Source organism: Sprattus sprattus (genome assembly GCF_963457725.1).
Source record: "Sprattus sprattus genome assembly, chromosome: 6".
NCBI lineage: Eukaryota > Metazoa > Chordata > Actinopteri > Clupeiformes > Clupeidae > Sprattus > Sprattus sprattus.
This window is the reverse complement of record NC_137925.1, coordinates 31,726,976-31,741,026: the sequence shown is the minus strand read 5'-3', so window position 1 is coordinate 31,741,026 and position 14,051 is coordinate 31,726,976. Positions and strand designations below refer to the sequence as shown.

Below are 14,051 nucleotides of genomic sequence, written 5' to 3'. Positions count from 1 at the left end.
TTATTTGGTCATACAGAAAAACGGGAAAACAAAACATTGAGTCGTTATTTCGTTTTCCGTTTGCCAGATTGAATGGAATACTTGATTGATCGGATGATACACGGACCCTGAATCTAGACAGAATCGTTTTAGAGAGAATCAAGAAAAATCGATCGGTTTAAAATCGATAATCGATTTAGAATCGAATCGTTGACCTCTTAATCGGATTCGAATCGAATCGTGAGGTGCCAAGAGATTCCCACCCCTACACGCAAGTCTCCTTCCCATCACCCACCGAGAAGCTCACACAAAACACCATCTTTTTTTCCCGGCAGGCTCTCAGTCATTCAGAGCTAATTTCATTTGAATTAAGAGCGAGAATCAGATACGGTGAATCCATCTCATACGCTCATCACTGCTACAGTAGCATTAGCATGCCTATGCTATTCACAAGATACGCCCATCACTGCTACTGTAGCATTAGCATGCCTACGCTATTCACAAGATACGCCCATCACTGCTACTGTAGCAAGCTGAGCTCAAACCGCTGAGAACCTGCTGCCTTGGACCGTGATCAAGGTAGGGTCTACGCTCTTCACAAGATACGCCCATCACTGCTACAGTAGCATTAGCATGCCTACGCTATTCTCAAGATATGCCCATCACTGCTACTGTAGCATTAGCATTACGCTATTCACAAGATACAGCCATCACTGCTACTGTAGCATTAGCATTACGCTCTTCACAAGATACGCCCATCACTGCTACTGTAGCATTAGCATTACGCTATTCACAAGATACGCCCATCACTGCTACTGTAGCATTAGCATTACGCTATTCACAAGATACGCCCATCACTGCTACTGTAGCATTCGCATTACGCTATTCACAAGATACGCCCATCACTGCTACTGTAGCATTAGCATTACGCTCTTCCCAAGGTACGCCCATCACTGCTCCTGTAGCATTAGCACGCCTACGCTCTTCATAAGATACGCCCATCACTGCTACTGTAGCATTAGCATAAGGGGCAAACGCCAAGAGCATTACATTATCAGCACAGCAGCTACACATGCTGAATACGCCTCGAGGTGCGATGATGTTAAGAGATTGCAGCCTTTGCTTGTTGTGGATTAACTTGGCTTGTCTTCACAGTGGTGGTCTCTGTGGTGGATCTAGGCCATTGGGGGTGGGGGTGGGGATGGGGGTAGGAGATCATTCAGCAACCTGACCGTGAAACAGAAGCAGATCTAGTATAGCACAGAGGTTCAGCTAGGGGATTAGCACTGGAGCACTCATACAATCTCATACACACACATAGTTACTGTACAGAAAAGACAATGACACAACTACGTACTCAATGACACAACAACGTACTCATAATACACACAAAAACAGAATGCATTACACAGATTCTGTGTGCCTGTCAGTGCGTGGCCATGTGAGGTACATGTGTGTGTGCCCATGCGTGGTGCAGTGTATGTGTGCGTCTGTGTGTAATTATGTGCAGTTCAACAGTGTGTTTCTGTGTGTGTGGTTCTGTATGGTGTGTGTGTGTGTGTGTGTGTGTGTGTGTGTGTGTGCTTGTGTGTGGGGGGTCTTTGGCACATCTGGGCTGGCACAGCGGGTGGCCTGGCCCTTTGAGGACCCGCCGTGAGCCGTGTGTCTGTGTCTGCTGACATGCGGTGCGCTGCGGTGTGGTGCGGTGCGCTGGAGACAGATGGTGTAGTGTTAGCGGACTACAGGTGAGGCCTCAGTCTCAGTCCTACTGTGAGCAGGAGCTGTCTTGAGGCTGAGTGATGCAAGAACTCAGGAGGTCACAGGGTTCAAAGGAATCGACTACTGTCTTCCTCCGCAGGGAAAAGAGCGAATGGGAGTGGAGATCATTGTTGGCATTGGCTCCGAGCTGTTTTGGAGTTTTTGATTCATTGTCAAATCACTGCTTGTCAGACCAAGCACAATATGTTCAGTGCTGGCGTGTAGCTGCAGTGACACTGTGACATTACAAATGGTGTGGTTTGTTTTGTGTACTTCTGTTTGGATTCTCATGATGGAGGCCAAGTGGGTCAGACAAGACGGAGCTTTGGGCTAGTGAAGAGTATGAGTAAGCCAGTGTGTGAGTGTGTGTGTGTGAGTGTGTGTGTGTGTGTGTCTGTGAGTGTGTGTGAGTGTGAGTGTGTGTACAAATGTGGATGTATCAGTGTATCTGTGCATCTGTGAAAGCCTGTGTGAATATGTCTGCATGATGCATCTGTGCATGTATGTAGAAGAGTGTGTGTGTGTGTGTTGCGGTGCTCACCGTGAGGCTATGTGTTGAGAGGAGAGTGTGTGTGTGTGTGTGTGTGTGTGTGTGTGTGTGTGTGTGTGTGTGTTGAGGTGCTCACCGTGAGGCTGTGTGTTGACAGGAGAGTGTGTGTGTGTGAGTTGAAGTGCTCACCGTGAGGCTGTGTGTTGAGAGGGACTGTACCCGCTCCTTCAGGCTCAGCACCTGGCTCTCCAGCTGCTGCTTGTCCTCCGAACTCTTCTCCAGCTCCGCCTCCCTCGCTCTCAGCTCCTCTCGGATCTTTAGCAGTTGCTGTAGAGAGAGATAGGGAGAGAGAGATATGGAGAGAGAGATGGAGGGAGAGAGATGGAGAGAGAGAGAGAGAGAGAGATTGAGGGAGAGAGAGAGAAAGTGAGAGAGAGATTGAGGGAGAGAGAGAGAAAGTGAGAGATGGAGAGAAAGAGAGAGAGAGAGAGAGGGAGCGTGAGAAGGAGAAGAGAAAGAGAGTCAGTCAGACAGAGATATTTGGTCCTCAGGGCCTAAAGACCTCACAGCTTATTTAGCAGCCTTGCTCAACCCAAACAGGTTCAGGATGGGACTCTGTCAAAAGCACCCACAGTATGGGAGAACAGCTTCCATTAAATAGGCCTAACTCTTCACTGTCCACTGTGGTTATCTGGATGACAGACTATACCCTGCTTAAAACAGCAAGGAAAGAACCACAAATACCCACCACAACTCCACACAACACCATCATTCTCAAAGCACAGCCCTGCCAGGAGCAGCTAGGAACCTAAAGGGAAGCTTTATCGCAGATCATCTCCCATATCTCCCCCACGGCCAATTGAATACACATAGCAAGCCATTAGAAAATGTGAATATCCTCTGATTTGGTGATGTGGAGTATTTTGACAGGCTTTGTGCAGCCAGCCAGACCGATTGCTCACGCCTCATCAAGCAGGCCTTGTCAACATCAGCTGGGGGGGGGGGGAGATGGAGGGGTGGTAGAAGGAGGAGTGGCTGGATAAAAAGCTCTCTGGTGTCAAACCTATTCCTACTCCCCATCTCCCATCTGTCTTTCCTATCTTTCTTTCTCTCTCTCCTCATCAGTTCTCTTCTCTTTCTTTAGTGTGGATGTGGGCTATGCAGAGGGAATATTTTGACGGTCTGATTTGGCGGGGCTGCGGCACGAAGATGCGCCATAGTTCCGTGCCCGGAGGATGTTTCTATTTCTCTTTCCTTTTCTCTCTGCCGTGGCTCAGGTGAAAACCCTGATTAGGTTTGGGTGTGGGGGATTGGGGAGTGCAAGTGCTCAGCTGTCAGTAGGCACTCTCTCAAGGCACAGCTCTGTCTATCTCCCAGTGTGTGTGTGTGTGTGTGTGTGTGTGTGTGTGTGTGTGGTCGTGTGTACTTTGGGAGGTGCATGTCTAACTGCTGTACCCCAGTGTGTACATTATTATGCATGTAATGCTAGCTAGTCTTAAACCTGACAACAGTCCTATCCAACCACTCATGAGTGTGTTCACGGACAATGTGTGTGTATGTGTACGTGTGTGTACGTATTTGTGTGTGGCTGATGGATGTTCCTCTGTGTATATCTGTGTGTGTGTGTGTGTGTGTGTGTGTGTGTGTGTGTGTGTGTGTGTGTGTGTGTGTGTGTGTGTGTGTGTGTGTGTGTGGGTGTCTAGTGCACGCATAAGTGTGTGTGTGTGTATGTGTGTGTGTGTGTGTGTGTGTGTGTGTGTGTGGGGCTGATGGATGCTCCTACGTGTATAACTGTCTGTGTGCGTGTATATCTGTCTGTGTGTGTGTGTGTGTGTGTGTGTGTGTGGCTGATGGATGCTCCTACGTGTATAACTGTCTGTGTGTGTGCTGTCCCACATGTGAATGCCTGCTCCTGCTTCAGCTCTCAGTGGGCATGGGATGCTCTGTGCTGTCAGGGTGGCCATGTTGCCTGCAGTGACTGGGAGCTAAAACACACTGTGAAACACACACACACCCAGGCTGAGGACTACTGCTGGATACAGCCAGGCTTCACCGTGTTGGGAGGTTTGTTTGTGTGTGGGTGGAATAAACAGACCAACTGTTATGTATGTGTAGCAGGACGGGTGGAAGCTGACGTCACTGCTCTGTCTGTTTGCTTCTCCCCGCCTGTCTCATTGAGCCCTAATTAAGTGCCGCTTTGCCACTCTCCTTAGCTCCTATATATGGGCAACTATGTGCCATCTGGGCATGCGCCGTATCTCGTGGTACCTGTTGCATCGAGCTCCTGTCCACCTGTTTGTCGTGGAGTAACTTTGTTTGGTTGGGTCCTCCTTCCCAGCGCTTCGGTTTCACACCGAGTCCAACTGTATGTCGGTTGTGCGCTACGTGCAGGTATGTGTGGGTCCTTCTTTTTATGAATGAACGGTTGTGTTTTAGCTAGCTACTCAACTGTGCTCTGTGTACTGTACTTAGATAACAGACACATCGTAGCTGCTGCCTGTACCGTCCTGTGTGCTGTGCCCCCGGATGCTTGGTAGGCTAGCTTACTGTTTCTTTTTAATATTAATACTACTGGCGTTCGTGTGACGGTAACGTTACTATATTTCTCCCGTAGGAATTAGCTGGGGCAGGTTGACAACGCTGCTGTTTTGCTGACACTGTTTTTTACAACTAGCTTCTAGCTAGCGTCCCACGTCGCTGTTTTGTGGCCTGCTGTGGCGGGCGGCCTCACGTCTCGTCCTCCCTCCAAGCAGCTGCAGCGCGTTTGTTTGTGTGTGTCTGTCTCCGTGTATTATTGTTTCGTATTTCTTCTGTTGCTTGGTGTTTGCCTCAGTTGTCTACATTTGTTTTGGTTCTGTTTGTTTCGTTCTTTATTTATCTTTCTGTTTGTTTCTTTATTTTTGTTAACTGTGCTGGGTGCCCAAGGCTTGGTGGTTATATCCTCTCCCTCCCTTAGTGGGGGTGCTATCTCCCGTGTGTGTGTTTTGGATTGGAACTCATTGACGTGTGAATACACCTTCTTCACTAGGTTTGAGTGTGTGCATTTGGTGTGCGCGGTGCACGTGTGCTGTGACCTTCTGGAGGTAATACCCCACTTCCCTGATAACTCTGCCTGACTGGTAAGCCTCAGTCCAGCTTGTGTGTTCTGTGGATTTGTCTGTGTTGTCCTGTGTCTGTCTCCTAATCGTGTATTGTAGTTTACATTGGTGTAATTCAATAAAATATATTTATTTATGGAAACACGCCTCCGCTTCCTCAGTTCACGAACCTGTGTGCCCCTAGTGGGCTAGTTTATCACCTTAACTATTTCCTTGGGCGCAATCCCCAAGGTGGCGTAGTCGTGCTCTGGTTAGACCTAGCTCCATCCCTGTGTCATGCCGCATTTGGCGTAGGCGGCAGGATTTACTGACTACAAGCGGAGACGTGTGTTTCATCCGTTTTATTATTTTTCTGCTCATTGTTGGTTTGTGTATTCTGCATACTTGTTTGTATTGGTGGTTGCTTTGTCTTGTCTGTCTTGTGTTTTTTTTTTCGTTTTTCTTTAGAAGCAAAACAGCAGCGTTTGTCGTGAGATCTCTGGGCTCCTCTGACCTCGGTAGCTTTTGCCACTGCCTGTCGTAAGTCCTATTTATTTTTGATCATGTCCACCTCTGAGGAGGAGATGCGAGAGCTGAGGGAGTTGGTGGCATCACTGAAGGCTGATAATGAGCGCTTAAGGCAGGAACAACTACCTCCGCCTGCCTCCCAAGTTATTCCGTCTGATGCAGGCCCCTCAAGCACTCTCTCCTCGCCATCTGCTGTCCCCAGGACTGGACGTGATGGTACCAATGCCCCACTGCCTGACAGGTTAGTTTTAATGCCACGAGACAGAAAGTGTCCTCACTTCCGTGGCAGCACTGGTATTAGCGTGACTGACTGGGTTGAGGAAGCTCAGGCTTGTATGCATGCCCGTCACCTCTCTGGCACCGAGCAGGCCTTCTTTCTTTACGATCACCTTGTGGGTGAGGCGAGAGAAGAGATCAAGTATCGCCCCAGTTCAGATCGTAGGGACCCAGATTGCATCATTGCTATACTTAAAGAGTTGTATGGGTGTTCTGCTTCGTACATAGCCCTGCAGGAAGCCTTCTTCTCCCGGAAACAGCAGGAGGGGGAGACGCTGCAGGAGTTTTCCTTGGCTTTACTGGGCCTTATGGATAAAGTTAAGCAGTGTGACCCTGACTCAGTCCCCAATGCAGCAGTGTTATTACGGGACCAATTTACCGAGCATGTTCGGGATGGTGCCCTTCGTAGGGAGTTGAAGCAGTTGGTGCGACGGCAGCCTGTTATGACTTTACTCGAAGTCCGTGCTGAGGCAATCAGGTGGGAGCGGGAGGGAATGCCAGGGGGTGCTAGGGAGCGTAGCCACTCTCTCCCATCAACCTATGGCATCCAGTATGGTGTTAGGGGAGGCTCACACCCCACAGCTAGCAACCCGGCCCAGGGCTCAGAGCTTGACGAGTTAAAAGACCTCATGAAACGGCAGCAAGCTCAGTTAAACCAGCTCACACAGAGCATTGCTTCACTGCAAGCAGCCCCTCAGTTTAGCCGCCCCCCTAGGAACCATCCTGTAATTTGCCGGAGGTGTCAGCAACCTGGGCATTTTGCCAGAGAGTGCAAGGGACAATGGGTTCCCCCCGGCTTGCAGCCTCTCTCTCTTCCTGTCCCCGTGCCTAGCAGCGACAGGCAGCATCACCCTTTTCAACCGACGGAAAACTAGTACCCACCGGACTGCAGAGCCACAGTTCGGGCGGGGAACCTCCTGGCTCAGTAGTTGGGGTTAGTGTAGGTACAGTATCATCTTTAATGTCGTCTTGTCCCCATTTAGATGTAAGCATTGGCGAGGTGTTGGTACCCTGCTTAATAGACACTGGGTCCATGGTGTCCACCATTGTGGAGTCTTTCTTTTTAAAGCATTTTGCGCCACTGGGTCAGGACCATCTCCAGTCTTGTCAGTGGCTTCAGCTCCGCGCAGCCAACGGGCTTGCTATCCCCTACGTTGGCTACATAGAGTTAGGTGTGGAGCTTTGTGGCAAGTCTGTACCAAACTGTGGGATCCTGGTCGTAAAGGACCCCCCTGGTGACCTGTGCGCCAAAGTTCCTGGTGTGCTAGGGATGAATGTCCTTAGCAAGTGCTACCAGGAACTCTTTGGACAACATGGCCCAGCTCTTTTCAAACTGCCCTTGGTCTCACAGGCCCCTACTCCCCTCCTTGAGGCATTGCAACAGTGCCGTCATGCTGAGACACAGCCCCTCCCTGATATGGTGGGTCAGGTGAAAGTGCGTGGTGGAAAAGCGTGTCGTATCCCTGGTGGGACTATGAAGCTTATCCCGTCCACTTGCTCAGCACTGTACGCTCATGGCACTGTTTTATTTGAACCCCCAGAGTCTGGCCTACCGGCTGGGTTGTTGGCCTCCCCTGCTCTGGTGAGGGTTGTCCGTGGCACTGCCTGTATACCAGTGGTCAATGTCAGTACTGCAGATGTGCTTCTGTATCCACGTACCACCCTGGGCACATTACAGAGTGTGTATGTGGTCAGTCTGCCTTCAGGGGTGACTGAAGTTCAGCCTATCACGGCCACTGTTAATTCCCACACTGTTCAGCCATCACCGCACTCCATCCTAGACCAAATTAAAGCGCTTGAGCTGCCATCACTGTCTAGTTCGGAGCAGAGGCAGGTTAGTGCCTTGCTTCAGAAGCATCACACCGTTTTTTCGGCTCATGATGGAGACTTGGGCTGCACTAATTTGCTCTCCCATGACATCCCCCTGGTTGATGAAACGCCTGTTCGGCAGCGCTACCGCCGCATACCTCCATCAGAGTACGAGACTGTGAAGGCCCACATCAATCAACTGCTTGAGGCTCAGGTAATTAGGGAGAGCTGCAGCCCATATGCTTCCCCAATTGTCCTGGTTAAAAAGAAGGATGGTGCACTACGTTTGTGTGTCGACTATCGACAATTGAATGCGAAGACCAGGAAGGATGCGTTCCCCCTACCTCGCATTGAGGAGTCGCTGGATGCGCTGACAGGGGCCCGTTGGTTTTCCACTATGGACTTGGCCAGTGGGTATAACCAGGTCCCTGTCACCGAGAGGGATAAGGCCAAGACCGCCTTTTGTACCCCATTTGGATTATTCGAATGGAATCGAATGCCGTTTGGGCTCTGCAATGCTCCCTCTACGTTCCAGCGGCTCATGGAGCGTATATTTGGTGATCAGCAGTGCCAGTCCCTGTTGTTGTACCTTGACGACATTGTGGTGTTTTCGTCCACAGTGTCTCAGCACTTAGAACGGTTGGAGCTTGTTCTGGACCGGCTGCATGACCAAGGTCTTAAGGCAAAACTGACTAAGTGCGCTTTCTTTCAGAGGGAAGTGAAATATCTGGGCCATGTCATATCAGACCAGGGCGTCGCAACTGATCCCAGTAAAATCGAGGCAGTGGCTCAGTGGCGTAACCCTACCAGCGTCTCTGAACTGCGCTCATTCTTGGGGTTTGCCAGTTATTACCGGCGCTTTGTGGAGGGGTTTGCCAAACTGGCAGCCCCTTTACACAGGTTGGTGGCCGAGCAAACCGGGTCCAAGTCCCACAGGTCCACCAAACAGAGTCTGGCTAGTGCATGGACAGCGGGTTGTCAGGCGAGCTTTGAGGCCTTGAGGGCCAAGCTCACCACCGCCCCCGTGCTGGCCTATGCGGACTTCTCGCTGCCCTTCATCCTGGAGGTAGACGCTAGCTTTGGGGGGCTAGGAGCCGTACTCTCCCAGGATCAAGGAGGTAAGGTACGACCCATTGCATATGCTAGCCGTGGTCTTCGGCCCACTGAGCGCAACATGGACAATTATAGCTCTATGAAGCTAGAGTTCTTGGCGCTCAAGTGGGCCATGACGGAGAAGTTTAGGGAGTATCTGTTGGGACATAAGTGTTTGGTATTTACAGATAATAATCCCCTTAGCCATCTGTCCTCTGCTAAGCTGGGAGCAACTGAGCAACGCTGGGCTGCCCAGTTAGCATCTTTTGATTTTGAGCTGCGGTACAGGTCAGGAAGGAGCAATGTAAACGCCGATGCCCTTTCCCGGCAAAACCAAGCTGCTCCCTCTGGGGTGCAAGGACTTATCCCGGGCACAGCCGTCCCGCCTTCTCTACAGCAAGCCATGGAGCAAGGGCCCACTGTTCAGGTTAGCCAGTCACTTATTGACGCTTTACCTTGTCGTTCTCCTACTGATGTCCACTCTTTACAGAGGGCCGATCCAGTTCTGAGGGAGGTATTTGATTTCTGGAGGCGTAAGACCCGACCTGGTCCTGACGAACGCCGTCAGCTCTCCAAGTCTGCGTTGACCCTGCTCCGTCAGTGGGACCGTCTTGTGGAACAGGACGGTGTGCTTTACCGCCGGATCCTTCGCCCTGAGGGGGCAGAGGAGATCCTCCAGGTAGTTCTACCATCAACCTTGAGGCCGGAGGTATTGACACTGCTACACCAGGAGCATGGGCATCAGGGCATTGAGCGCACCACAGAATTGCTGCGGCAGCGTTGTTATTGGCCAGGTATGTCCTCTGATGTGGCACGTTGGTGTCAAGAGTGCGAGCGGTGCCAGTTGGCAAAGAACACCCAGCCGGCTGCGCAGAGCTTCATGGGCCATCTCCTAGCTGGGCGTCCACACGAGATTGTGGCAATTGATTTTACCTTGCTGGAGCCCTCTGCTTCTGGGCATGAGAACGTCTTAGTAATGACGGACGTTTTTAGCAAATACACCTTAGCTGTGCCAACTAGGGACCAGCGAGCGGAGACGGTGGCCCAAGTACTAGTGGCCGAGTGGTTTTGTAAGTTTGGGGCGCCTGGCCGCATCCACTCTGATCAGGGTCGGAGTTTTGAGTCTAGGCTCCTTCAACAGCTCTGCAACCTCTATGGGGTCCAGAAGTCCCGCACTACCCCATACCACCCAGCGGGTAATGGACAGTGCGAGCGTTTTAATCGCACGTTGCACAACCTACTGCGCACCCTGCCAGTGTCCAGGAAGAGGGATTGGGTGTCGTGTCTCCCCCAGCTACTCTTCTGCTACAACAGCACCCCCCATCAGGCAACCGGTGAGACACCACATTTTTTGATGTTTGGCCAAGAACCCCGACTGCCAGTAGACTTTCTGCTTGGTAGGGTGTCAGAGCCGGCTGCAGGGAGTGTGCATGAGTGGGTTCTGGAACACCAAACCCGGTTACAGGTAGCTTTTGAGGGGGCACGGGAACGACTCAAGGTGGCTGCAGGCCGTCGCAAGGCTCAACATGACCAGCATGTCCGCGATGCGCCACTGGTGGAGGGTCAGCGGGTTTATCTTCGTGATTACGGCGTGAGAGGCCGTCACAAGATTCATGACCTGTGGAGCCCAGTGGTGTATCAGGTGTTGAAAGCGCCTCCGGAGGGAGGTTCTGTCTACACCATTGCACCCGTAGATAGCCTGCTGAAGGTCAAACGGGTCCACCGCACTCTTTTAAAACGTGTGCTGGAGAGGAACGTGCCTGTCCCCAACCCACCAGCTGGTCCACCGGGCAGTGCCTCTCCAGCCTCAAGCAGTGCAGAATTAGATAGTGGTGACTGGCTTATCCTGGTCCCGGAAGCACCTCAACCATCCTCTAGCTCATGGCCAGACCCAGCCCCAAGGAGTATGTGTGCTTCTGGCCAACCCATGGTCCCGACGGCCCCAGTTGCGGCTGTACCTGCTGCCCTGGGTGAGATTGAGTTGGAAAGTGAGAGTTTGCCCTCAATGTCCCCAGTTCCCGCTTTTGTAACTGAGCCCAACGCTAATGCGTTGCCATTGCGACGAACCACTAGAGCCTCGGCTGGCCAGCACTCCAACCCTCACCGGCTCCCCCAAGCAGCTGCTGGAGGGCTTGCAAACCCTGCCAGCCTTACTTCTCGTGCTATCTCGGGGTGGTTTCGACCATGGAGTTAGCCAAGGGGTATTTGTAGCTTTGAGGTGTCCATCGTCGGGGCGACGACGAAAGACTGGGGGGTAGAATGTAGCAGGACGGGTGGAAGCTGACGTCACTGCTCTGTCTGTTTGCTTCTCCCCGCCTGTCTCATTGAGCCCTAATTAAGTGCCGCTTTGCCACTCTCCTTAGCTCCTATATATGGGCAACTATGTGCCATCTGGGCATGCGCCGTATCTCGTGGTACCTGTTGCATCGAGCTCCTGTCCACCTGTTTGTCGTGGAGTAACTTTGTTTGGTTGGGTCCTCCTTCCCAGCGCTTCGGTTTCACACCGAGTCCAACTGTATGTCGGTTGTGCGCTACGTGCAGGTATGTGTGGGTCCTTCTTTTTATGAATGAACGGTTGTGTTTTAGCTAGCTACTCAACTGTGCTCTGTGTACTGTACTTAGATAACAGACACATCGTAGCTGCTGCCTGTACCGTCCTGTGTGCTGTGCCCCCGGATGCTTGGTAGGCTAGCTTACTGTTTCTTTTTAATATTAATACTACTGGCGTTCGTGTGACGGTAACGTTACTATATTTCTCCCGTAGGAATTAGCTGGGGCAGGTTGACAACGCTGCTGTTTTGCTGACACTGTTTTTTACAACTAGCTTCTAGCTAGCGTCCCACGTCGCTGTTTTGTGGCCTGCTGTGGCGGGCGGCCTCACGTCTCGTCCTCCCTCCAAGCAGCTGCAGCGCGTTTGTTTGTGTGTGTCTGTCTCCGTGTATTATTGTTTCGTATTTCTTCTGTTGCTTGGTGTTTGCCTCAGTTGTCTACATTTGTTTTGGTTCTGTTTGTTTCGTTCTTTATTTATCTTTCTGTTTGTTTCTTTATTTTTGTTAACTGTGCTGGGTGCCCAAGGCTTGGTGGTTATATCCTCTCCCTCCCTTAGTGGGGGTGCTATCTCCCGTGTGTGTGTTTTGGATTGGAACTCATTGACGTGTGAATACACCTTCTTCACTAGGTTTGAGTGTGTGCATTTGGTGTGCGCGGTGCACGTGTGCTGTGACCTTCTGGAGGTAATACCCCACTTCCCTGATAACTCTGCCTGACTGGTAAGCCTCAGTCCAGCTTGTGTGTTCTGTGGATTTGTCTGTGTTGTCCTGTGTCTGTCTCCTAATCGTGTATTGTAGTTTACATTGGTGTAATTCAATAAAATATATTTATTTATGGAAACACGCCTCCGCTTCCTCAGTTCACGAACCTGTGTGCCCCTAGTGGGCTAGTTTATCACCTTAACTATTTCCTTGGGCGCAATCCCCAAGGTGGCGTAGTCGTGCTCTGGTTAGACCTAGCTCCATCCCTGTGTCATGCCACATTTGTATGTGTGAGCCTGTGTTAATTACAGACACACATAAACAAAGACCAAACAGACAGCCACAACACTCACATCAAGTGTGTGGGGGCTGGGGTGTGTGCCTGTGTGCATGTATTTCTGTGTGGTCAGACGCAAGGCATTCTGGGAGCTGAAGGCTAGCCATTGTGCATTCTGACAGGCAGCAGGTTTCCTGTCCAGCTGCTTCTCAGTGAGGCGATCCTTCAGCTTCTATTTAGGGCCGGGTAGCCCTCGTGAAGAGAACACACTTGGCGGTGAATATGGCAGCAGGTACCAAAGCAATGCATGCTGGGAAGAGAGAAACAGAAGCACTGGCAACTGGATACAGAATGAGCAAGGGGCAGATAGGGAACAACATGCTTAGAAGGAAGCAGTACAAGAAAGGCTTACTAATTAGGAAGTCCAAAGTACATAAAGTAGAATAAAAACATAGTGGTAGTAGTCTCAACCGTGTATTTATCTCTTTGGGAACACCGATCAAGCTATGGCCTAAATACACTGAGGACTAGCACTCTCGCTTATTGTGTGTCAAAAAAGACAAAGAAATGATCAGTCCCCAACTGCTCCCGATGTGCAGGTAGGTACCTTAGACCAGTGGTTATCAACCGGGGGTACGCGTACCCCTGGGGGTACGTGAAGGTAGTCCAAGGGGTACGTGAGATTTAAAAAATTTTTTTTTTTAAATAAGCCTCCATCCAAAAATAATTTAAAAATACTTATTATACGGCTCTTCAGAATGTTCCAAAATGTACGTTGATTTGTATGGGCCATATGTGGGTTAAATGTCTGCGTTCGCAGGTTTGTAATTCCTTGATATTCACTGCTGCGTAAAGTTTATCACCGCTGTCATTGGCAACGCGTTTTTTGCTTCTAATTCACATTGCATAATATTATCATTCCGCAAGTAGTCCGGTTAGTTAACGTAACGGAAGGTCATTGAAACTTGAAGTCAGAAGGTGGATTGCTCAGCATTTGCGTGCAGAACTATTTTTTTCTTAGCGGAAATCACAAAATGACAACAAACTCATTCAAAAGAGGTATTCTGGAGGAATGTCTTCTATCGTTTTGGCAAGTAACTGTATAATAAGCGCGTTTTTTCCCGCGAAAACATGGGAGCTGAACACACACAACTGCTGCTGCACACAGAAGTGCGTTGGCTCTCTCGAGGGAGAATACTCAAACGGCTGTTGAAATTACGATCTGAAGTACAGACCTTTCTGATTGAGCACAGATCCCCCAATGCCACACAGACTGGCTTGCAAATATGTGCTATCTGGCAGATATATTCAGCAAACTGAACGAACTGAATATGTCTGCAGGGAAAGGACACCAGCATGTTAAACCTGTATGACAAGGTGGGAGGCTTCCCGAAGAAAGCAGAGCTGTGGAGAAGAGCCTCTGCACAGGGGGATTTCACCTGCTTTCCTCAGATTGATGATTTTCTCTCTAGTGAGGATGTGGACAGAGCTCCAGTCCAGTTGGTCATCGTGGG

At 50.5% G+C, this 14,051-nt stretch overlaps 1 protein-coding gene across 1 annotated transcript in view; it reads right to left on the bottom strand.

Annotated features, from left to right (window-relative positions):
• Window positions 1-14,051, bottom strand: part of LOC308367160 (ecto-NOX disulfide-thiol exchanger 2-like) — a gene marked incomplete at its 3' end in the record, with an annotated part of 223,680 nt that overhangs the window by 24,671 nt on the left and 184,958 nt on the right. The window contains exon 11 of the mRNA XM_080840975.1: window positions 2,417-2,554. Within this exon, the coding sequence (XP_080697101.1) occupies window positions 2,417-2,554 (138 nt within the window). The remainder of the gene's footprint in view (window positions 1-2,416; window positions 2,555-14,051) is intronic.